The following is a 20,864-nucleotide window of genomic DNA, read 5'->3' on the forward strand; positions in this document are numbered from 1 at the left end:
CGTCCCAGTGCATCAGCCGCCCTGCCTTGAACTTACTTTTGCTGCCTGATAAAAGTGATATAAACAAAACCAGTCTGCAGGCAAAGCTCCACAGTACAGAAAAAGGAACTCTAAAGCCTGTGACACTTTTGAGGTGAGAGGGAATTCCAAAATCCAACTGAAAGATTCAGTTTCCTCTATTGTTTTCCTTGCCTTTTCTCAGGGACTGAGGCATGTCCCTGAGGGTGCAAGCACCTAAACCTGCTTTCTTGCACTGGAGGTGTTGCATGGGACTGGGAAATGATTCCTGTGAGCTGTCAGACTGTGCTGGGATGGATGTATGAAAGTATTGCAGCAAGAAGAGCCACATCATAACTCACTTGTAACTTGGTCCTGTTCTGTGGGAGAGGATGCCTTCCCTTGCTAGTTTAACCACAGGTATGCTGCTGTGGTTCACAGAAAGCCTGACTGCCAGCTTCAGTGCCAGGAAATGTCTCTGGACTTTAAATGTCAGCTAATACACTCAGTACATCAGTCCAACAGCCCAATGTCGATCTTCCTCCTCAGCTTCGATGCAGTTCTCGTGGCTGCCATCACAAGGGGGACCTTCTTGCTCATAGAGAGGAGAAAGACTGTCCATCTGCAATTCAAAGTAGAATGCTGTAAGCGTGTGCAGTGTTTTTGAGGAAAGCACTGAGAAATCATTTCTTAGAGCACTACTCTGGCAGGGGTGTGTGCATGTGCGGAGTGCTCAGGTGAGCAGACTGTCACACCTGGGGACGAAAGGCAAAGGGGGGCCTGCAGGTTGGAAATGAAGGGCTGTGCAGAGGAAGGGCTGTATGTTTCTGCCTGCTCTGAGTCCTGACCAATAAATACATTGAGTGTGTTTATCCATCTCCGTGGGATGGTAGTGCAAGTGCTGGGTTGGCACACTGACAGGGCCAGGCTGTGAATGCTGGCAGGCAGGGACTGGGGAGAATGAGGAGAGGAAATCTGTGTGCGGAACCATTCCAGTACGGTGTAAAAGCCGTGGCCCAGGCAATACAGTAGGCGGTGCTGAAGATGGATCCACCTTCCTGTATTCTTGTTTGGTTGTGTTTTGTGTGTAGGTAATGTTAACGGTGCTGCGTTTCATCACGTTTTTGTCAGTCTTGGACACTGGCAGATTTGTGTTTGAGCGTGTGAAGGTCCCTTAGAGCAATGCAAGCTCATTCTTTGGGTTTTCCTTTTCTCTTAATTGCTCAGTGTTTGTCACTCACACACACACAGCCTTAATCGCCCTTTTTCTGTTAGTGATTAAACACCTATCTCCCAAGTTAACACCAGGAGCCCTCCTGGTCAGGCAGGAAGGGGGCGCTCTGCCCGGCCGGGCTCCCCAAGATGGCGGCCGGCGGTGCCGCTCTGGCCGCGTTGGTGGCGCTGGTGGCGGTGACGGCGGTGCTGTGGCGGCGGCGGGCGGTGCGCGGTGCGCGCCGGGTGTGCGTGGCGGTGCTGGGCGACCTGGGCCGCAGCCCGCGTATGCAGTACCACGCGTTATCGCTGGCCCGGCACGGACGCGGCGTCTCGCTGCTGGGATACTTCCGTGAGTGCGGGCGGCGCTGAGGGATCCGCGCTGAGGCGGGCGGCGGGCGGGGCGAGGCGAGGCGAGGCTGGGGAGCCGCGGCTCTCAGCCTCCGTCCGCTCCCACAGAGACGAGGCCGCACCGCGACGTGCTGAGCAGCGGGGAGATCCGCGTCGTGCCCCTGTCGGAGCTGCAGTGCTTGCGAGGTGCGTGCGAGGCGGGCTGTTCGGGAGCTCCTTGCTCTGTGAGGCGCGGCGCTGCTGCCCGGAGCTGTGGACGCCCATCTCTGGGGGTGCGAATGGGCACGGATGGGCTCTGGGCAGGTGAACTTGGGTGAACCTAAAGAGGTTCAACGCAGCGAAGTGCAAGGTTTGGCACTTGGGCCGGAGGAATGGCAGGCATTGATACAGAGTGGAAGGAGCGGTCCTTGAGAGCAGCCCTGCAGAGAAGGACCTGAGGGTCCTGATGGATGAAAAGCTGAACACGAGCCAGCAGTGTGTGATTGCAGCTCGGAAAGCAAAGGGGATCCTGGGCTCCATCCGCAGAGGGGTGGCCAGCAGGGACAGGGAGGTGATCGTCCCCCTCTGCTCTGCTCTTGTGAGGCCCCATCTGCAGTGCTGTGTCCAGGTCTGGAGCCCCCAGGACAAGAAAGACAGGGAGCTGTTGGAGAGGGTCCAGAAGAGCCACAAAGATGAACAGGGGGCTGCAGCACCTCCACTACAAAGACAGGCTGAGGGAGCTGGGCTTGTTCAGCCTGGAGAAGAGAAGCTGTGGGGTGACCTCATTGCAGCCTTCAGTACCTAAAGGGAGCCTACAAACAGGAGGGGAATCAACTCTTTGGTAGGGTAGATAACTGCAGGACAAGGGGAAATGGTTTGAAGTTGAGGGAGGGAAGATTGAGGTTGGATGTCAGGGGGAAGTTCTTTATAGAGAGAGTGGTGAGGTGCTGGAACAGCTGCCCAGAGAGGCTGTGGATGCCCCGTCCATCCCTGGAGGTGTTCAAGGCCAGGTTGGATGGGGCTCTGGGCAGCCTGGGCTGGTATTAAATGTGGAGGTTGGTGGCCCTGCATGTGATGGGGAGGTTGGACCTTCATGATCCTTGAGGTCCCTTCCAACCTGGGCCATCCTGTGATTCTGTGATTCATGAGGATGGTGATTGTGTGGCCACAGGGCTCTGCTGTCACCAAGGGCCGTTATTATGAAGTTTTCTGATAGCTGCTGCTTTCTGACATGTGTTGCTGTGCATGGAACTGTGATCTTCCCATGGGATTTTCTGCTGTTTTGCAGTTGGGCCAAAGCTTTTGCAGTACGTTGTGAAAGTCATTGCACAGACCGTGCAGTTACTGCACGCGATGCTGAGGATGGATCCGCCCTCCTATGTTCTCCTCCAGGTATGTCTGTGTGTGGGTAACGTTATTGGTGTTGCACTGCAATGCATTTTTAGCAGCCTTGGACACTGGCCTTCTCTAGCCAATAAATTCAACATCTCTGTTCATTAAGATCCTTTAATGGATTGTTATCTCCTCCTTTTTATTTTCCTTTTCTCTCTGTTTGATGTTCCTTTTCTCCTGTGCTGGTAGATAGCGATAGGACAAGGGAGAATGGTTTTAATCTGAAAGATGAGCAATGTAGATTAGATATTAGGGTAAAGCTGTTCACTGTAGGGCTGGTGTGGCCTTGGCACAGATTGCCCAGAGAAGTTGTGGATGCTCCATCCCTGGAAGTCTTCATTGGCAGGCTGGATGGGGCTCTGGGCACTGACGGGGTGTTGGCAGAGCTGCCCAGGGAAGGGCTGCTGAAACTCAGTCATCTCTGAAGTCCCTTCCAAGCCATTCTGTTACAATTCTAGTTAAGTGTTTGTCACTCGACCTGAGTCTTAGAATATTTTCCTCTTTTTTATTAAACAGAATCCTCCGGGTTTGCCCAGTATAGCTGTTGCCTGGGTTGCCTGTCTTTTCTGGAGAAGCAAGCTGATAATTGATTGGCACAATTATGGATACACTATCATGAGTCTGAATCATGGAAGGAATCACCCACTAGTGCTCATTGCAAAATGGTAATTACTTCTCTTTATTAATTATGTCCCTTTGCAGGACTTGGAACAATGGGAAGTAGGGAGGAGAACAGATTAGCAAAGGTTTGTTTCCATGAACAAGTTCTGGATTTTGCTATGTTGAATTTTCATTTCAGTAAAAGTGTTCTTTCATATGCTTTTGTTAAAGACTTAGGAAGGTGTTGGTAGTTGGAATTCTGCAGAATACACTAAAGATTCTGTCTAGGTGAATTTCTTCTGTATGTATGTAGCTTGAAGGAATTACATTGTTTTCTAAATAATTTGTGAGCAACTTCTACAGATTCCTTTCTTTTACTTTCTACTACATACTGCAAGACATTCAGCTTAAGAGTTAGGAAGCATTCTTGTATATATGCAGGATAAAGTGCAGAAAGCACGTTTTGTTCTAAGAAGAATAGGCTGTAACAAAAAAACCCCAAATATTAATTAAATTTAGGTGATGGTACCCAATACAGTGCGTGCTCATGCCCTGTGAGCTACCTAGAAAAAGGGAAATGAAGTCATTAGAAACCTTTGTCTTTAGGTTGGTGTGTGAATGCTGCAAGAACTAAAAGATTTGCTGATGTGGTTTAAACATGTTCCCATTAGTTGAACCTGTTTGGTGAAGTAAGTGGAGTGCATATGCAAACTTGGATCTTACTGCCGTAACTTTGTCCAGCGTGGTGTTTTTTATTTTAATTTCTTATTCTCTAATACTGCTTTAAACTCCAGTCCATCTTTAAAGGTCATTTTGTTTCTTGCTGAATCAAGGTGACTACTTCTTGGTAACAGCTTTAGAGAGTTGTGTTCTTAGGCTTTAAAGGACAAGGAATCACACATATCCCTTCTCATGAACTGATATCGCTGTAGTATAACAGTACAAGGAGTAGATGTGTAATTGTTAATTAAACTGAAGTTATTGGGAGCAGTTGAGATTCTTTTGTTTTTGTTTGGCTTTTAGTTAGCATCAGTGCTGGAGGGAAGGTACTGCGTGTGTGTTGGGGTTGCCTTGGGTTCTTAGTAAATTTTAATTTCTGCCAGGTATGAGAAGCTCTTTGGGCGTTTGTCTGACTGTAACCTGTGTGTCACTGATGCCATGAAGGAAGATCTGTGGGTGAATTGCAACATCAAGTGAGTTTAATACTTGTAATGTTACGTGTGTGTGCTCAAAGCAACATGAAAGCATACAGCCCTGGTGAGCCTGGGCCCAGAGTAATGCTAGAGAAGCAACAGTCAGGACAATTTTGTCTTGTTTTTATGGTTGTGTTTCATCTACCTAAGAGGGACATCCTTTGTACAGGATTTTTTGTTGGATCTGATGTTTATTTAACTGGTGAATTTATTCCATTACAGGGCAGTAACACTGTATGACAGGCCAGCTTCTTATTTTAAGGAAACACCATTAGAAGTTCAGCATCAGTTGTACATGAAGCTTGCCAAAGACTATGAACCATTTAAACCACAGCATGTGTAAGTAAAGCCTGCAGTTACAGTCCTTAACTAAATGGCACAAGGTTATGGCATTTAGTCACAGAAATACCTTTAGATGGAGGCGTAAGCTCCTGCATATCAACAGGTGCTGGTCTTTGTGTGCTTTTGGCCAGGAGTAGATACTGTGCAAGTGCATTTAATTACCACTGGAGAGGCCAGAATGAATGAAATCATTGAACTGTGATAGCACATGGCTTGGTGTGTAAACTAAGTGGGGTTGTTTGTTTGTTTGCTGTAAATGTTGGCACTTAGGGAGACTGTAACAATTTCTGAAGTGTAAAAGTAGTTAACTAACTCCTGCTGGACTAGTTGGCAGTGATTGGATGCCACATTCATAGCATTAATTTAGGAGTTGTCTTAGTAATGAGCTCTCCATTCTTTTCATATGGAGAGTTTTCAAGGTCTTGCTCTAAGCATTAAGCATTTTCTTCTGGTTATGTGCAGGACATCTGCTGTAATGGACAGCTTAACAGGCAGCTGCTATACCAAACTAATGCCTGAAATGAAGGGGGAATCCACAGTACATAACAGCTTCCTTTTTGGCAGTGCCAACCATTGGTTGTGTAGGTTCTGACTTTAATTAAAGAAATGCATCGTTGGCTGTTGCCCTCTAATACGTATTTGAGACAGAGCTGGAGAGACAGTTGAGAAAGCTGCCTTAAGGAGAACACAGCATGAAAATATGGGGATATGCTTATAGCAGTAGGAGAGGTTAACACAATCTCCTGCCATCAGGGATGTCTCTGCAGTAATGACTGTTACCAGAGAAGTCGTGTTGCAAATCTGAAACCAAGTGCTTGGAAATTCATGCCTCTGAAGCATTGCATTTCCTTCTCTGTTGGGCTGTGTTTGTGTAGTCCATATTCAGAAAGTTCTGTTTGTGCAGTACAGAGTCTGTCAGTTGGAATGCTGAGAGGTCTGCCTTTACAGAAAGGGATGAGAAGAGTGGGGCTGTGATGAAAAGCAGAGGACGGCCAGCTCTTCTCATCAGCAGCACCAGCTGGACAGGTTTGTAAACTGTTAATTTTGAATATATTGGCACTTTTTAATAAAAGAAAATTAGGTCTGTTTGTACTTCCCCACACTGGACACTTGCCATGCTGTATTTCCATCACAAGTATATAATTGTAGACTTTCAAAAATGAGCATAATTGCAGCACATTTTTAACAGGAATAGCATATTCCATACTTAAATCTTTGAGATGTCATTGATTATAAATGCTAAAAACATGGATGTTGCTAATAAGACCCTTTCTTTCAGAGGATGAAGACTTTTCAGTCCTTCTGAAGGCATTGGAAGGTCAGTACAAGGAATGCCTCTCATCTGTACAAAGGGAGGTGCTTTTTTGCTGGATAGTTGGCGAGGGCTTTTTCTAAATAATACTGCCGCTGTATTCAAAAGTGCAGGTGTGTGTGATTGGCTTGCAGTGGTTTAAGAGTAGGAGCTGACATAAGAAATGAGGCATCTGAATTCAACTCAGAGTGGTGTTGTGGGGAAATTATATTTCTCACTTGTAAATTGCAGTTTATTTTCTGAGCTCTGGGTTTACTCTCCACAGGCTGCTGATAATAGGAAGGAAGGGAATATGCGTTGTCTCTTTAGAAACTACAGCTGCAGTTTCTAAATTCATGTAATGAAATGGCCAATATGGCCTAGTCAAAGAAATGTTTTATGGTTAATGCTTTTTAAACATACTGTAATTTATTTCTATAGAGGTTTGTGGCTTTAATATGTGAGAACATACAACTGTTTGGTGAGACAAATGTTTATGAAGAAATTACTTGATGTAGGAAGCTGAATTATTTGCACAGGGTGACCCTTTATGATCAGCCATCCATTTACTTGTTGGGTTTTTGTCTTCCCCAGATTATGAGCAGTATATCAGTGAGGGAGTCAAGCTTCCAGCTTTAGTATGTGTGATAACAGGTAATGCTTTCTTCGTGTTGTAATTCTTTCTTTTTGCTTTCTGCTAATAGAGGTGTTCACTTTTGTCCTGTTTGCTCTGATGTTGAAGGGAGAGGAGGTTGTGTTGTCTTTATCTGACTGGAAGTCAGAGTGGTAATTTATAGTTGGATTCTTACAGCAATGTAACCATGGTATGTTTTTAAAGAGGAGAGGCTCTCACCTGCTTATCTCACAGCTGTGGGTTGCACCACGCTCAGCATTCAACCTTGACATCTTTAGCATCAAGATCCTGCAGCAAAAGAAACATGAAGGCTGATGTTTGGAATGTTTTAAGCAGAAAAGTTTTCTTACTGCTGACAAAAAGGCTTAAAACAAAGTTTTGCAAAAAAAAAAAAAAAAGTTGAATGAATGCAGTTTAGTCAACTTCCTCACTGAACAGCAGGCTAAATCTTAGTGTGATTTTAAGAGCAAATTGTTCTGATCCTGATGGCTGTAAACAAAGTGCACGTCAGCACTGGCTGATAGTGATAGCAGGCTCTTTCAGTTTAGTGCCAGTTCATCTTGCTTTCAGGAGGACTTCATCTCTTAGGTGTCTTTTGGAGGGTGGTGGTTGGTATATTTTGATGCCTGTCAGGGAGTTTGTCACCTGCACAGCAAGCAGCATGCACTGATTGCACCTGATTTTCAATCATCAAAAATCACTGCTATCTTTTTTTTTTTCCTTGCTTTAAAAAGGCAAAGGGCCCCTAAAAGAGTACTACAATGGACTGATAAAGAAACTGCACTTTAAACATATCCAGATCTGTACACCGTGGCTGGAAGCTGAGGATTACCCAGTTTTACTTGGTAAGCAGTGAATTATGAAATAGATTTGATGTGATGAAGTATGGAAAAACAAATCAGCAGAATCATAGTGCCTGTATTGCTATTACTGCCTGTTATTTATTTATTTTTTCCCATTTTTCTAACTGTGCTGGAATACAGTGTGTGTGTTCATGTTCCAGTTCGCTCTCTTAAGCAGGTCAGAAAAAACACCTCAGTTTTTGACTGAGCACCCAAAAGAAGCTGAAATTCTAAATAGTGATGTTTTTGGAATAGTGTTCCCTTGGCACATTCATGGTATTACATACAGCGTGATAAGCTCAGTGCAGTAGTCACAGAATCATAGAATGGCCTGGGTTGCAAAGGAGCACAGTGCTCATCCACTTCCAACCCCCTGCTGTGTGCAGGTCCCCAACCAGCAGCCCAGGCTGCCCAGAGCCACATCCAGCCTGGCCTTGAATGCCTGCAGGGATGGGGCATCCACAGCCTCCTTGGGCAACCTGTTCCAGTGCCTCACCACCCTCTGGGGGAAAAACTTCCTCCTAATATCCAACCTAAACCTCCCCTGTCTCAGTTTAAAACCATTCCCCTTGTCCTGTCACTATCCACCCCTCTAAACAGCCATTCCCCCTCCTGTTTATACGCTCCCCTCAAGTACTGGAAGGCCACAATGAGGTCTCCCCAGAGCTTTCTCCTTTCCAAACTAAACAGTCCCAGTTCCCTCAACCTTTCCTCAGAGGAGAGCTGCTCCAGCCCTCTGACCATCTCAGTGCCCTCCTCTGGACCCGCTCCAAGAGCTCCACGTCCTTCTTATACTGTGGACCCAGGCCTGGACACAGCCCTGCAGATGGGGCCTCACAAGAGCCGAGCAGAGGGGGACGATCACCTCCCTCTCCCTGCTGCCCCCTCTCTTTTTTAATGCAGCCCAGAACACAGTTGGCCTTCCAGGCTGCAAACACACACTGCTGGCTCATGTCCAGCTTCCAGTCTACCAGGACTCCCAAGTCCTTCTCCACAGGGCTGCTCTCAAGGAGATCTTCCCCCACTTTGTATAAATACCTGGGACTGCCCCAACCCAAGTGCAGCACCCTGTGTATATGTACATATCCAACTTGATCTTGGGTTTCAGATCTGCTGGCTGTAACACGTGGTGTTTAATTGGGAATTGTCGAGTAATGAAGATAACGTCCCTAAAATGACGTGATTTCTCTGATCTGGAATCACTCGAATAGGAGGAGGTCAGTAGTGAGCCGTGCAGCATGTCCTGCCTGGATTGGGGTATCTCCTGTGTGGGTATCTGTTCCGAGCAGGTGAAGAGGCCAAAATGCTGTTCTGTGAGAAATGTGAGATTTACAAATTCTCTTTAATTTGACAGGAACTTGCCTGCTATGTTTCTAAATACAGTCATATAGTTCAATATCTCTTGCTCATATTTAGCTCACATCACCCCAAAAAAGCCCTCACGTATATGTGAGTATGCAGTAAGACCAGAAGAGCTGCTTCAGAATTCAGGGTCTTGCTGAATTCTCTGCTTTGTTTGCTTTTCAGGCTCAGCAGACTTGGGCGTGTGTCTCCATAAATCATCTAGTGGATTGGATTTACCTATGAAGGTGGTAGATATGTTTGGCTGTTGCTTACCTGTCTGTGCAATATATTTTGAATGGTAAGAGTTTGCTTATTCTGCTACTAAGATTTAAAGGATCATATGAGCACTATTCTCATAAAGAGTTCAGCAGCTTCTGCATGTATCAGTGAGATTCCAGTATTGTGCCATAACAACTATTGATTATGATGCAAAAGGACAAACTTTAAATGTCAAAGTTGTTTTATTTAAGGGCAGCTAAAAATTAACATCCGTTTTCTACAAACTGTGGAGCATTTAATGCAACCAGTTGCCTTGGAAATGAATGACCCATCATCCTGTGTTGCTGTATACTTCATTTAAAAAACAATCAAAGCTTCATTCTGAGTAGACAGGTCTTTGTTGTGTGAAGAGGTGAGTATATGCAGTAGTCAGTGCACAGTCCTTTGGGGGAAAAAGTTGTTCTTACAGATAAATAGGTATGAATTGCAAGTATCTCGTGTACTGAGCACGGGCAGATCTTCCTTATGGATTAAAGTTGATTATTGCCCTCATTTTGACATACGTGCAGATGAGTGGCACAGTGACTGAGTGAGGGCCCTTTTGTATTGTACTGCAATACAGTACTGCAGGACAAGTTTAATTTAAACTTCAGTAGCTGCCTTTGGTTCCATTTTGTCAGGAGTTCAACCCCCACCTGTGCTCTTCATAGTGAAGATACACAGTGCAACTTTGGAAACGTGTATGTCCCACTCACTTTTTTTCTTCTGTTTTTTTTTCTCTGACTTTTGTTCACAGTTTACATGAACTTGTGAAACACGATGAAAATGGGCTGATATTCAGGGATTCAGATGAACTTGCAGAACAGCTGAAGGTAAAGACATAAGAGATTATTCTTTCCTACTAGCTCTAACCACAGAAGTGTTACAGTGTGAGCTACAACATTCTTGTGTGACAATCATCTGTATATTTTGCGTTCTCAGAGGGCACTGCTTTGTCTGCTGGGTCTTATTGGCCACATTTCTATTTGAATAAAAATCTGAAGCTGTCGAGAACATACCTAAATATTTCAATATTGAACTGTGTAGAGGGTAAGACCGAAGATCGAATTCTTACTGCAACACTGAAGTCAAGGGTTAGCACTGGAAAAAGCTAGAATTAATCCAAAATGGAAAGCAATGGTGCTTTTCTGTTATTTTTTTTAACTTACAGATGCTTTTCTTGGAATTTCCCACGCTGGAAGGCAAACTCCATGAGTTCAGGAAAAACCTTCGTGCATCCAAGCAGCTGAGCTGGGATGAGAGTTGGGACCAGACTGTTCTTCCTTTACTTAGCCAGACTGAATGACTTTTATGGGGATATTGTGTCAAAAAAGCTACCACTTGTATGCACCTCCAGGACTGTCTTAAGTGGTGAATAAACACTTGGTATTGTTTGCAACTGTAATTTTTAACTGATCAGACACACCTTTTCCCTTACAACTGGAGCTTCTTGTGAGGGTAGTAGTAGTGCAGAAGGTGCAGCTGAGGTTCCTTGTTATGTGTGAGTCCTTAGGGAAGGTGAGGTTCCTGTGCTGAAGAGGCTGATCCTTGTCATCTGCCTGCCTGTATTACTTGCGATGGGTCTCTAAAGCATGGGAAGTTGGGTGACTTGAGGAACTCATGTGTCAAGTCTGTTTAATTGGCCTGCTTGGAGGCTTCTTGTGGCTGAAGGTATTTGAATACATGTATAAACTGCACCAGTTTTACCTCCTGTACAAGAAACACATTCCTGGCTGATTTTATTCTGCAAGTGGGAAACTTCTATTTAATTTGAGTTTTTGCTTGAAATGATGGTACAGTATTTTTCTCTTTTTTCTTATGGTTAACTTTCCTGGCTAGTCTTCCCTAGCCATGTATTTTTTTAAGTTGAGATAGAACTACTTAATTTCAGAGGTTTTTTCCTTTTTTTAATTATTTTTTTGATAGTGTATGCAAGAGTACAGCAGCCCAGCTGCTGGTATGGGACAGCTTTATTCAACACTGAGAGGAAAATACACCTTTCAGTGACTGTTGTGCTCATATGCTGAAGTAAACATGCCCATTTCCCTCGAGAAAGGAATGCATTTTATGTATTATTTCAATAGAATAGAAAAGGAAAAAAGATGAGATTAAAGTACGAGTGATGTAATAAAAGTGCACTTCACTTTCTGAGCAGTCACCCTGGTGTAGTCCTCATCTTTTTTTTTCCCCCTCCTTGTTAACATTTATATGCAGACCCAATGCTTACAGGATGCTTTCTAAAAACCATCTTTTTGAAATAGAAGGCAGCCCTTTAAGGAATAAACATGCTTGGTTTTATCATAGAGCTGCTGCCTGCTTGGCTCTCTTAAGAGTCCCTAGTTCAGCAGTGATGTGTTGTTGCAATGGATCCTGCAGCAATGCTTTTAAACCAGCTTACAGAGTAATCATTTAAGATCTGCTTTTGCCAAACCAGGCAGTCATTTGCAAATGTGACCTTTCTCTTCCACCATGGTAGACACACTTGCAAAGACTGATTTGGTTCCACTGGGAGGAAGATGACAATAAGTTGCTTCCTGTAAGGGTTTGGCAGTTCGACTAGCTCAAATGATCCAGAGAGATTTATTTGTGATTGTTTTTCTCTACTGTTCTCCAGCAAATTCCTATCCAGTGTTACAGCAGTCCCCTTTAGCCAGTGATACACATGGAGGTAAACTAAGCATTTCTCTGTCGTACACAGTGATGCTGGTAAAAGCTTTAGAGAGGTTTGTCTTCCTGTAATAAATTTGGTTAGATCCAACATGAGCCATCTAGCCATACAGAACTATTTAGTGACACGAGGGCTTTTGTAGCAGGGAAGATAAAAGCAACTGCTGATTGGCTTCTAGTTTGCATGAACTCCAATTCTTCCTTCTCAGGAAGAAGCAGCTAAAATAAAAATAAGGTCTGGTCAGGCTACTTCTGTATATCCAGCTTAATGCCAGCAGTCGTGGGCTTCTTCAGCTTGAATGTTTCTTCAATTACCTGCCATTTGCCTTCTCTCAATTACTGCAGAAGGAGGAAGTGAATGCATGTCTTCATTTTCTTAAAGTAGCTTCTAAAACAACATCTAGAAATGCAGGTTAATGGAGGAGAAAATAATCCTGAAGCAGAACTGAATACATTAATACTGTCCAATGGCAAACTGGCTAATGGATTATGTGAAGTTTCAAAGCAGGTAAGCTAAATTCTTCATCTTGCAAAAGTGACAGTCGCTGTGTGAGAGAAATGCAAATCTGATTTTTGTCAGCACTGCAGAGCAGAGATGTTCCTGCAGCATCAAATAATCCTGTGACACTCTGCATATTCTGTAGGCATTGCTCATGTGGTTCTGGGATGACACGCATTGCAATTTTGCAAATATGCAAACATACCAAAAAAGCTGACATCAATTACAGCTGGTTTTAGTATTAAAAACGTTTATTATAAAACACTGTTCTACTCCTCTGTCAGTATGAGATGCACACCTGCAGGAGCACAGGGCGAGTCTGTGTTGTTTACAAATCAAAAGTGCATTTAAATAATTGAATTCAGTTCTACAGAATCAAAGTGCATCACAATTAGGGCGTTTTTCTGTACAGCTTGTGGTGCACAGATGCTTCTAAGGCGCAGCTGCTCGCCTGCACGCATGCTGGCAACTGCAGGAAGAAACATAACTCATCTTGACAACAGCTCGTGCACATGAGGTACGTGCAGAAGGGTATTCTTGGTGCATGCCTCTCAGATGTTTCTAGAATTTAAGACAGTCCTGTAGCAAGGATAAGATAGTTCCTGCTCCTCTGAAATCCTGTGTTGTATTTACCAAATCTATATGAATAGTTGCAGGATAGTCACGTTGGGCTGTGTGTCATGGAGAAAAATACTACTGCTGTGGGCTGGAATGATCTGCCATCTGATCCCAGCTTTGTCTGCAAAGAGAAACGTTGGAATCATATTTCTGCTTAATGAAATAAAGGGCAGAAGTTGCACGTCTAGTTCTGTACAAAGAGATCTCTGCATGCTGGTACGAATGTAGCAGCATCATTTTGTTAATTAGCCACCACTGTGGTCCAGCTGTACTGCTGTCAGGCTGCAGAAGATAGAGCTTTGAAGTGTGAGAAGTCCTGCATCCCTCCCCTCTACTTAAATCTCTCCTTAACCCTCAAAGAACAGTTACAAGCTGCAGGCCACATTTAAACCTTTTCACAGTTACAATGCAGGTTTTTTCCTGTTCTAGGCTTAACCCTTACCATCTTTCCTATTAGCACCAAACTTGTGATGTGTCTCAAACTGATGCTGTAACAAATGAGAGTGGTGACAGGATGCAGCAAAAGGCTGAGATGTCTTAATTTCCTGAGCAAATCCATGCAGGAGGGTTGTTGCTCTCAGGCAGAACTCTCCTGAATCCAAGGATCCCATTACTGGACAACACCCATTGCAAAAAGGAAATGTTCCTGTTCATCTCCACTGCAGATTAAGTAACTGGGAGAGGCCAAATCTATGGATACAGTGAATGAAAAAGGCACCTACCAAGTTCAGCCTGGAACACGTGGTAAGTGTCTGCGTTACGGACTGTCAAGGCAATATAGACCTCAGGTTTTCTATCTGCTCTTAAAGTGGAGAACTTCTGTAGCATGCCAATAAGGGAGAAGGTTACCTCTGGATCATACACCACATCTGCATGGGAAAAAAAGGGAAATACTCAGTATTTGTTAAGAATTGAGCAGAAGGTAAGCTACAGAATATAAAAGATCAAATGTTCACCTGAAGGAGGAAGGATAATTACTTTTAACTGAGAGATCAGAAATTTCCAAGAAGAGATTTTAGAAGATGCACTGTTTTCTATGATTCTATGATAGAAAATTCAAGAAAACAGCTGTTTCCAGTGTTATCCCTCATGAGAATGCTGAGATTCCTATTTAAAATTATGAGGGTCTTAAAGTGGCAGATTTATTATCTGTTTCTGGATTAAAAAAAAATACAGAAAGAAAAAATAATTTGCTCTTCACTGTTAGGTAAATAGCTACTGAATAGGTGAAACAAGACAAAATGGTGCAAGGAGCTGGGAGGTACAGTACCTACAGGTACAGTAACTGAGGTAGGGCTGTCTGAGCCCTGTACGCAAATCATCATAGAATCACAGAATGACCTGGATTGCAAAGAGCACAGTGCTCATCCACTTCCAACCCCCTGCTGTGTGCAGGTCGCCAACCAGCAGCCCAGGCTGCCCAGAGCCACATCCAGCCTGGCCTTGAATGCCTGCAGGGATGGGGCATCCACAGCCTCCTTGGGCAACCTGTTCCAGTGCCTCACCACCCTCTGGGGGAAGAACTTCCTCCTCATATCCAACCTAAACCTCCCCTGTCTCAGTTTAAAACCATTCCCCTTGTCCTATCACTATCCACCCTCACAAACAGCCATTCCCCCTCCTGTTTATACGCTCCCCTCAAGTACTGGAAGGCCAACAACGAGGTCTCCCCAGAGCCTTCTCTTCTCCAAGCTAGATAAACACAAATATCTTTGTGTTTATTTCTGTTATTCTGCTTTTTCCTGCATGATACTGCAAAGTCAGGCATAACCAGAAGGGAGAGGTACCTGCTGCAATGATGACATCTGCTTGCAGAGCCAGCAGTTGCTTTTCTGTAACTGAACCCCAGTCGAGCTCTGCAACAATGAGTTTGGGCTGTTGGTATTTCTGCCCTTCTGCCTCCTGCCCTTGGGCTGGATTCGTAGTTTCAGGCTCCAGGGTAAAGCCATTCAAACGGATGTTTTCTGTCAGCTGTTTGAGAACACAGTGGTGGTAATCACTGAATATGTATGTCTTGGGGTTGCAGGTTTTGCAGATCACCAGTCCAGTGAAGCCGACTCCACTTCCTAATTCCAAGACTGTCCTAAAGGTTAATGGTATTAAATAAGTATTAATGAGGACTCTGTCATTTAGTTGTGTAATCAGAATATTCCAAGTTTATCTAAAGGTAAATTCAGCTACAGATTATCCCAATTTTTGAGCAAACCCTATAAGATCTAACGTCTGTTTCAAGTAACTGGTAAAGCTGGCAAACGAGATAATTATAAGAATTAATCACTGGAATTATTAATTCCATCATGGGGGTGAGAATCATTCCACCTATTTCTGGACTTCTGCAGCAGTTATCTGTATCTGAACTGGCTGTCCACTTCTTTTCGTAGTGGAGAGAAGCGGGTGTTTCTAAAGCACAGTTCTTTTCTTCGTGAGGTACTTGAAATTAATATAGCTGAAGCCGTGCCCAGAAGTGCCCATTCCTTTCTGGTGCTTAAATACAAAGCATCTTTCAGTATCTGCAGGAGGGCTATAAGAAAGAAAGGGACAGATTCTTTAGCAGGATCTGTCGTGATAGGACAAAGGGAAATGGTTTCAAACTAAAAGAGAGGACATTTAGACTGGATATCAGAAAAGAAGTTATTTAACATTACAGTGGTGAGGCTCTGACACAGGCTGCTGTATATGCCACATCCCTGGATCACCCAGAGCCATGCGTGGGGCCCTGGGCAGCCTGAGCTGTAGCTCTCAGCCCACACCATGGGCTGAGGATGGAGGGCTGTAAGGCTCCTTCCAACCCAACCATGCTGGGATTCTGTTCAAAGTTACTGGTTAGACAGGATGTGAGCTGAAATTCAACAGCCTGCAGCACAGAGCAGATTAAAATAGGTGCTGTAATGGTTTTCATCTTAAAGCCTGTTTTAAAGTAACTATGAAGTCATCTCTTGAACTGTTGCAGGATAGGAGGAAAGCAGTTGTTATCTGGCACCAAATCTCATTTCTGTCCATGATGCTGTTGTTACCTGTTAGTGAAAACCTTGGGGTTCTCTGTTGCCCACTCAGCGAGATGCAGAGCAGCATCCCATGTGACGAGCCCTGTGGTTCCCTGAGAGATAATGGCCACATTCTCAGAAAGGGTCACGGGTTCTCCTGAGGGCTGGAGGTCACACACAGGGGAGAGAGAGATGTCAGCAAAGGCAGCAGTGCTGCAGCCTGGAAAAGAGAACTGGAAGCACTCTGGGTTTCTGGAAGTAATGAACACTGATTCATAGAATCACACAGAATCACAGAATGTCCCGGGTTGGAAGGGACCTCAAGGACCATGAATCTCCAACCTCCCGCCACAGGCAGGGCCACCAACCTCCACATTTAATACCAGCCCAGGCTGCCCAGGGCCCCATCCAACCTGGCCTTGAGCACCTCCAGGGATGGACGGGGCATCCACAGCCTCTCTGGGCAGCTGTTCCAGCACCTCACCACTCTCTCTAAAGAACTTCACCCTGACATTCAGCCTCAATCTTCCCTCCCTCAACTTCAAACCATTTCCCCTTGTCCTGCAGTTATCTACCCTTTCCAAGAGCTGACTCCCCTCCTGTTTGTAGGCTCCCTTTAGCTATTGAACAGCTGCAATGAGGTCACCGCACAGCTTCTCTTCTCCAGGCTGAACAAACCCAGCTCCCTCAGCCTGTCTTTGTAGTGGAGGTGCTGCAGCCCCTGTTCATCTTTGTGGCTCCTCTGGACCCTCTCCAACAGCTCCCTGTCTTTCTTGTCCTGGCGGCTCCAGACCTGGACACAGCACTGCAGATGGGGCCTCACAAGAGCAGAGCAGAGGGGGACGATCACCTCCCTGTCCCTGCTGGCCACTCCTCTGCGGATGGAGCCCAGGATCCCCTTTGCTTTCCGAGCTGCAATCACACACTGCTGGCTCGTGTTCAGCTTTTCATCCATCAGGACCCTCAGGTCCTTCTCTGCAGGGCTGCTCTCAAGGACCGCTCCTTCCACTCTGTATCAATGCCTGCCATTCCTCCGGCCCAAGAGACCTTCAGAGGTCACCTGGTCCAACTCCACTGCACAGAACAGGGACAGGTGCTTTAGATGATTAAAAGCGATTTGAAATGAAGCAGTTTTGTCGGTGCTTACCAGTAAGTAGCTTTTGTAGCAGCGAGTGGATTCTTCCTCATTTAAGATAGGTGCCAACGCATCGTACAGCTCGTCCAGGGGGTCGGCCGCCGTGGATTCGTGCTGTGAAAAGAGAGCAGAGCTTCAAACCGTGCCCCAGAGCAGAAAACACGCTAAATACCCAATTAACGAGCTGAAGCACAGAGGTGCGAGCAGTCCTGAAAGCAGCGCTACCTTCTTAATGAGCTCGGTGAGGAAGCGGCGTCTGTAGGAGGCGGGCGGGGGAAACCGCACACAGAGCGGGTGGAGAACGGTCTGAAACAAGAAATCTGCCACTGACCCGGGAGGGTTTGTGAAGTGCCGATGGCTCCGTGCTGCGCTCGGAGGCATCGATGCTGAAAACACCCGGCGTATTTTCCTTCGTGTGCGCGGTGCTTTGTGCCGTACCTGGTGCAGGATGTCTGCGAGCAGGGAGGACTGGGAGCGCTGCGGGGCGGCCGTCAGCTGCTGCTCCAGTTCCTAAAGCACAGCGAGAGCGGAGCTGAAGCGCAGCGGCCGAGCGGCCGAGCCCCGCCGCCCCCAGCCCGGCCCAGCTCACCGCCCAAGGCATGCCGCGGAGCTGCCGCGCCGCCAGGAAGCGCCGCTGGAAGAGCAGCCCGAGCTCCGGCCCCGCCATCTGCCCGAAGCCGCCGTGGCCCGGCTCCGCTGCCGGCGAAGGGGAGCGGCGAGAAGGAGCAGCGCCGACGCCCGGAACGGGGACTCGAACCCGCGACCCTCGGATCGAAAGCCCGACGCTCCCCGCGCCTGTGACTGCGGCCCCAACCGCGCTGAGCTCCACTTCCGGCGCGGCGCGATGACGTCAGTGTCGCGCGCCGTCGCTAAGGACACGGTGCCCGCTGCGGAGCTCCGCGCCGGGCCGAAGGCCGGGTTGGGGTCGGGCCTAGCGGCGCTATGGGCGGTTACACCGCGGACGAGAAGCTGCGGCTGCAGCAGCTCCGCGCCCTGCGGCGCCGTTGGCTGCGAGACCAGGAGCTGAGCGAGCGGGAGCCCGTGCTGCCGGAGCGGCGGCTGGGGCCCATAGCCGCCTTCTGGGAGCGCTTCCTGCAGCCCGGCGGCCTCTGGCGGCAGAAGGTGAGCGGGGCGGGGGGCCCGGCCCAGAGCCCCGGCCCTGAGCCCCTGCCCCCGAGCCCCGGCCCTGAGCCCCGTTCTGCTGTCCCGCAGGTGTTCAACGCCTACCAGACCAGCGGCTTCATCTTTATGCGGGTGCTGATCCCTGCCTGGCTCCTCCACTACTACCTGAAGTACCACGTCTCGGTGTGTGGACTGCGGGGCTGGGGAGGGCTTGGCAGTGCCTAAAGGGAGCTTTTAAACAGGAGTGGGAAAGGGTTTTTACACGGGCAGATAATAATGGGACGAGAGGGAATGGCTTCAAATTAAAAGAGAGGAAATTTAGGTCGAATGTCGGGAGGAAATTCTTTACCCACAGGGCAGTGAGGTGCTGGCAGTGCTGGCCAAAGCTGGGGGTGCCCAACCCTGGAGGTGCCAATGGCCATGGATGGGCTCTGGGCTGAGCTGGGGGGGGGGGCAGCCTGCCCACAGCACGGAACCAGATGGGCTTCTAACCCAACCCTGCTGTAATTCTGTTACTGTCACTGATCCTCGGAGATGCTGGGACAGCTGGGCTGCAGCTGTTGGTGTGGGAGGGAAGCATGCAATGACCTAATGCAAGGATAAAGCTCCCATTCCTATGTCTTTTCTGGCATTTTTTTAACTAGTAAGAAGAATCCAGACTAGTGAGCTTTACATTTAACAGTGCAGAAGGGTTACACTCTCTGTTTTGGAAATTCTTTGTACTCCCTCTGGGTGATGTTCCTTTTTCTTTCTCCCCCTCTGTGCTTTCAGAAAAAGCCGTATGGTATCGTTGTGTCCAATCCAGCAATATTCCCAGTAAGTCCATTCATACTTGTACAATCTTCTAGCTTTGTTAAACAGTGGCAGAGAAAGGATGGCTTCAGAAGTAGGGGTTGGTGCAGCAGCTGTGCAGGGAGGATTTCTGGAAGGAGGCACCTGATGCTCACAAGGCAGCTCATCCTGGAGCAGCGCTGCACAGTGGGTACAGTATTTGTTGAGCCCTTAGAATAGATGGTACTGATTTCTTAATTACCTTCCTTTTCACTGCAGACTTGTAAGTATTTGGGCTGATGGCTCAGTCCACTCTGAGCACCATCATCCCCTCCCAGGGCTCTGATAGTGCCTGTAGTGGGTTCTGTTGCTGGAGGGGCACACAGAGACCACGGGGGATTCACTGGAGTCTGAAGCTTTCTTGTTTGGTTCTCACTTGGGACAGTGGACAGCATCTGTCAGACTGTTTGGTCTTTACTGCTTTTCAGTTGCTAGCTGATGGCATAGTGAGTTAGTGAGCAAATATTCTCAAATAAAAGTTACAGCCCTAACAACTACATAGCAACGTACTGAAGGTCAAGCTGTGAGCTGCTGACTTCAGCCTGATCACTCGAGCTAGGTCAGCTCAGCAGGCCAAGGCAACGCCTGCAGCTTGAAGAAGCAGAAGTCAGGCATTGGGTTGATTTTGCTGAGGTTTTGTAGCTCTCCACATTCAGCTGGCTTTTGGGTTAGAGACTGCATGGAGATCAGCAGGAGTGGTGCTGTGTTGGAGGTGGTTTTGCAGAGCAACAAGTCCAGTGTACGTTTTTAAAGCAGTATTCATTTTAAATGCTCGGCTGCTTTTCTGTGGCATCAAAAGGGTGAAGAGTAGAGATTTCACAAAATTTGGCTGTGATGTTATGGCAGCATCTTGAGAAATGTTGAGGAAATTACACCGTTCTGAATAAATGGAGTTCTTGTTTAGAAGTGGGACAGTCACAGTTTGATTTACAAAGTGCGCTGCGTAAAGGAATCGATTGTTTGCAGGAGAAAACCTCACCATGTTCTCTCATCCCACCAGGGGGACAGAATTTTAGAGACGGGAGAAGTTGTTCCACCTCTGGCAGATGAACCTTCTGAGCACCACTGACAGCTGAAAGCTGATGTCCCTCAGCAAAGAAGGCGAGAGCTGCAGCCACCTGTGTTCTCTCTTCCATAAAAGAGTCTTTATTCTGCACTGCCTTCTCTTTTCTCTCATTTACTTTCTCCTTAGTCCAGACTCTCCCACTTGGTACTTATGTGGGAGTTTCCCTTGCTTTCATTGAGATTTATTGCTAAGCCCTGGTGATTTCCCCCCACCCCCATCCCTTTTTTTATCTGGCTTGACTGTTGAGCAGTGTGGGCTTTACAGTAATGGCAGGGACAGTATAGATTGCTGGGAATTGGGCAATAGTCTGCTCAGAGGAGGGGTCTCATGGCAAGCTCCTGCATGCAACAGCTGTCCTCTACCAGACAGCCCAGTGAGCTCTCTTCTGCTAACTTCTGGTATTTACAGTGAAAATGAAGCTTCCCCCTGTGTCATCCCATGTCCCAGCCAACAGAGGGGAGCAGAGACAGCACCATTGCATAGTGGTGCCATCCTCCCCATCCCAGC

General features: G+C 46.7%; 3 protein-coding genes across 5 annotated transcripts; 2 read left to right on the forward strand and 1 right to left on the reverse strand.

Moving 5' to 3' along the window:
• Window positions 1–1,307: 1,307 nt before the first annotated feature.
• ALG1 (ALG1 chitobiosyldiphosphodolichol beta-mannosyltransferase) lies at window positions 1,308–11,593 on the forward strand. The gene is made up of 13 exons (XM_085237902.1): window positions 1,308–1,561; window positions 1,669–1,746; window positions 2,828–2,931; window positions 3,448–3,596; window positions 4,635–4,724; window positions 4,947–5,063; window positions 5,971–6,092; window positions 6,346–6,384; window positions 6,952–7,011; window positions 7,726–7,836; window positions 9,361–9,475; window positions 10,193–10,268; window positions 10,607–11,593. Exons 1-13 carry the CDS (start codon window positions 1,360–1,362, stop codon window positions 10,739–10,741), a joined length of 1,398 nt encoding a protein of 465 aa, XP_085094028.1. The 5' UTR covers window positions 1,308–1,359; the 3' UTR covers window positions 10,742–11,593.
• A 1,231-nt stretch (window positions 11,594–12,824) lies between these two features.
• On the reverse strand, window positions 12,825–18,061 carry EEF2KMT (eukaryotic elongation factor 2 lysine methyltransferase). 3 transcript variants are annotated; one of them, XM_085237905.1, is made up of 8 exons: window positions 17,928–18,060; window positions 17,777–17,848; window positions 17,564–17,644; window positions 17,351–17,452; window positions 16,234–16,367; window positions 15,007–15,302; window positions 13,942–14,088; window positions 12,825–13,340 (listed from the first exon to the last, which is right to left on the reverse strand). In XM_085237905.1, exons 1-8 carry the CDS (start codon window positions 18,003–18,005, stop codon window positions 13,240–13,242), a joined length of 1,011 nt encoding a protein of 336 aa, XP_085094031.1. In that variant the 5' UTR covers window positions 18,006–18,060; the 3' UTR covers window positions 12,825–13,239. The 3 variants fall into 3 exon arrangements, with proteins under 3 accessions (XP_085094031.1, XP_085094033.1, XP_085094032.1); XM_085237907.1 differs by lacking the exons at window positions 17,564–17,644; window positions 17,777–17,848 and having other exon boundaries at window positions 17,928–18,061; XM_085237906.1 differs by lacking the exons at window positions 17,351–17,452; window positions 17,564–17,644; window positions 17,777–17,848; window positions 17,928–18,060 and adding an exon at window positions 16,850–17,344.
• A 219-nt stretch (window positions 18,062–18,280) lies between these two features.
• On the forward strand, window positions 18,281–20,447 carry NDUFB6 (NADH:ubiquinone oxidoreductase subunit B6). The gene is made up of 4 exons (XM_085237908.1): window positions 18,281–18,460; window positions 18,551–18,643; window positions 19,232–19,276; window positions 20,292–20,447. Exons 1-4 carry the CDS (start codon window positions 18,281–18,283, stop codon window positions 20,358–20,360), a joined length of 387 nt encoding a protein of 128 aa, XP_085094034.1. The 3' UTR covers window positions 20,361–20,447.
• The last annotated feature ends 417 nt before the right edge of the window (window positions 20,448–20,864 follow it).

The sequence above is a fragment of the Meleagris gallopavo genome, chromosome 16, assembly GCF_905368555.1.
Source record: "Meleagris gallopavo chromosome 16, MGAL_WU_HG_1.1, whole genome shotgun sequence".
NCBI classification, from domain to species: Eukaryota; Metazoa; Chordata; class Aves; order Galliformes; family Phasianidae; genus Meleagris; species Meleagris gallopavo.

Bases quoted from the DNA above. Each gene is read 5' to 3' on its own strand.
- NDUFB6 (XM_085237908.1), top strand. From the start codon at position 18,281: ATGGGCGGTTACACCGCGGACGAGAAGCTGCGGCTGCAGCAGCTCCGC. The intron at 18,461-18,550 runs GTGAGCGGGGCG...GCTGTCCCGCAG, and splicing joins GCGGCCTCTGGCGGCAGAAG to GTGTTCAACGCCTACCAGAC. The intron at 18,644-19,231 runs GTGTGTGGACTG...CTGTGCTTTCAG, and splicing joins ACCTGAAGTACCACGTCTCG to AAAAAGCCGTATGGTATCGT.
- ALG1 (XM_085237902.1), top strand. From the start codon at position 1,360: ATGGCGGCCGGCGGTGCCGCTCTGGCCGCGTTGGTGGCGCTGGTGGCG. The intron at 2,932-3,447 runs GTATGTCTGTGT...TTTATTAAACAG, and splicing joins CCTCCTATGTTCTCCTCCAG to AATCCTCCGGGTTTGCCCAG. The intron at 10,269-10,606 runs GTAAAGACATAA...TTTAACTTACAG, and splicing joins AACTTGCAGAACAGCTGAAG to ATGCTTTTCTTGGAATTTCC.
- EEF2KMT (XM_085237905.1), bottom strand. From the start codon at position 18,005: ATGGCGGGGCCGGAGCTCGGGCTGCTCTTCCAGCGGCGCTTCCTGGCG. The intron at 15,303-16,233 runs GTAACAACAGCA...ATTAACCTTTAG, and splicing joins CCCAAGGTTTTCACTAACAG to GACAGTCTTGGAATTAGGAA. The intron at 13,341-13,941 runs GTAGGTGCCTTT...TTCTCTTTGCAG, and splicing joins CGTGTTCCAGGCTGAACTTG to ACAAAGCTGGGATCAGATGG.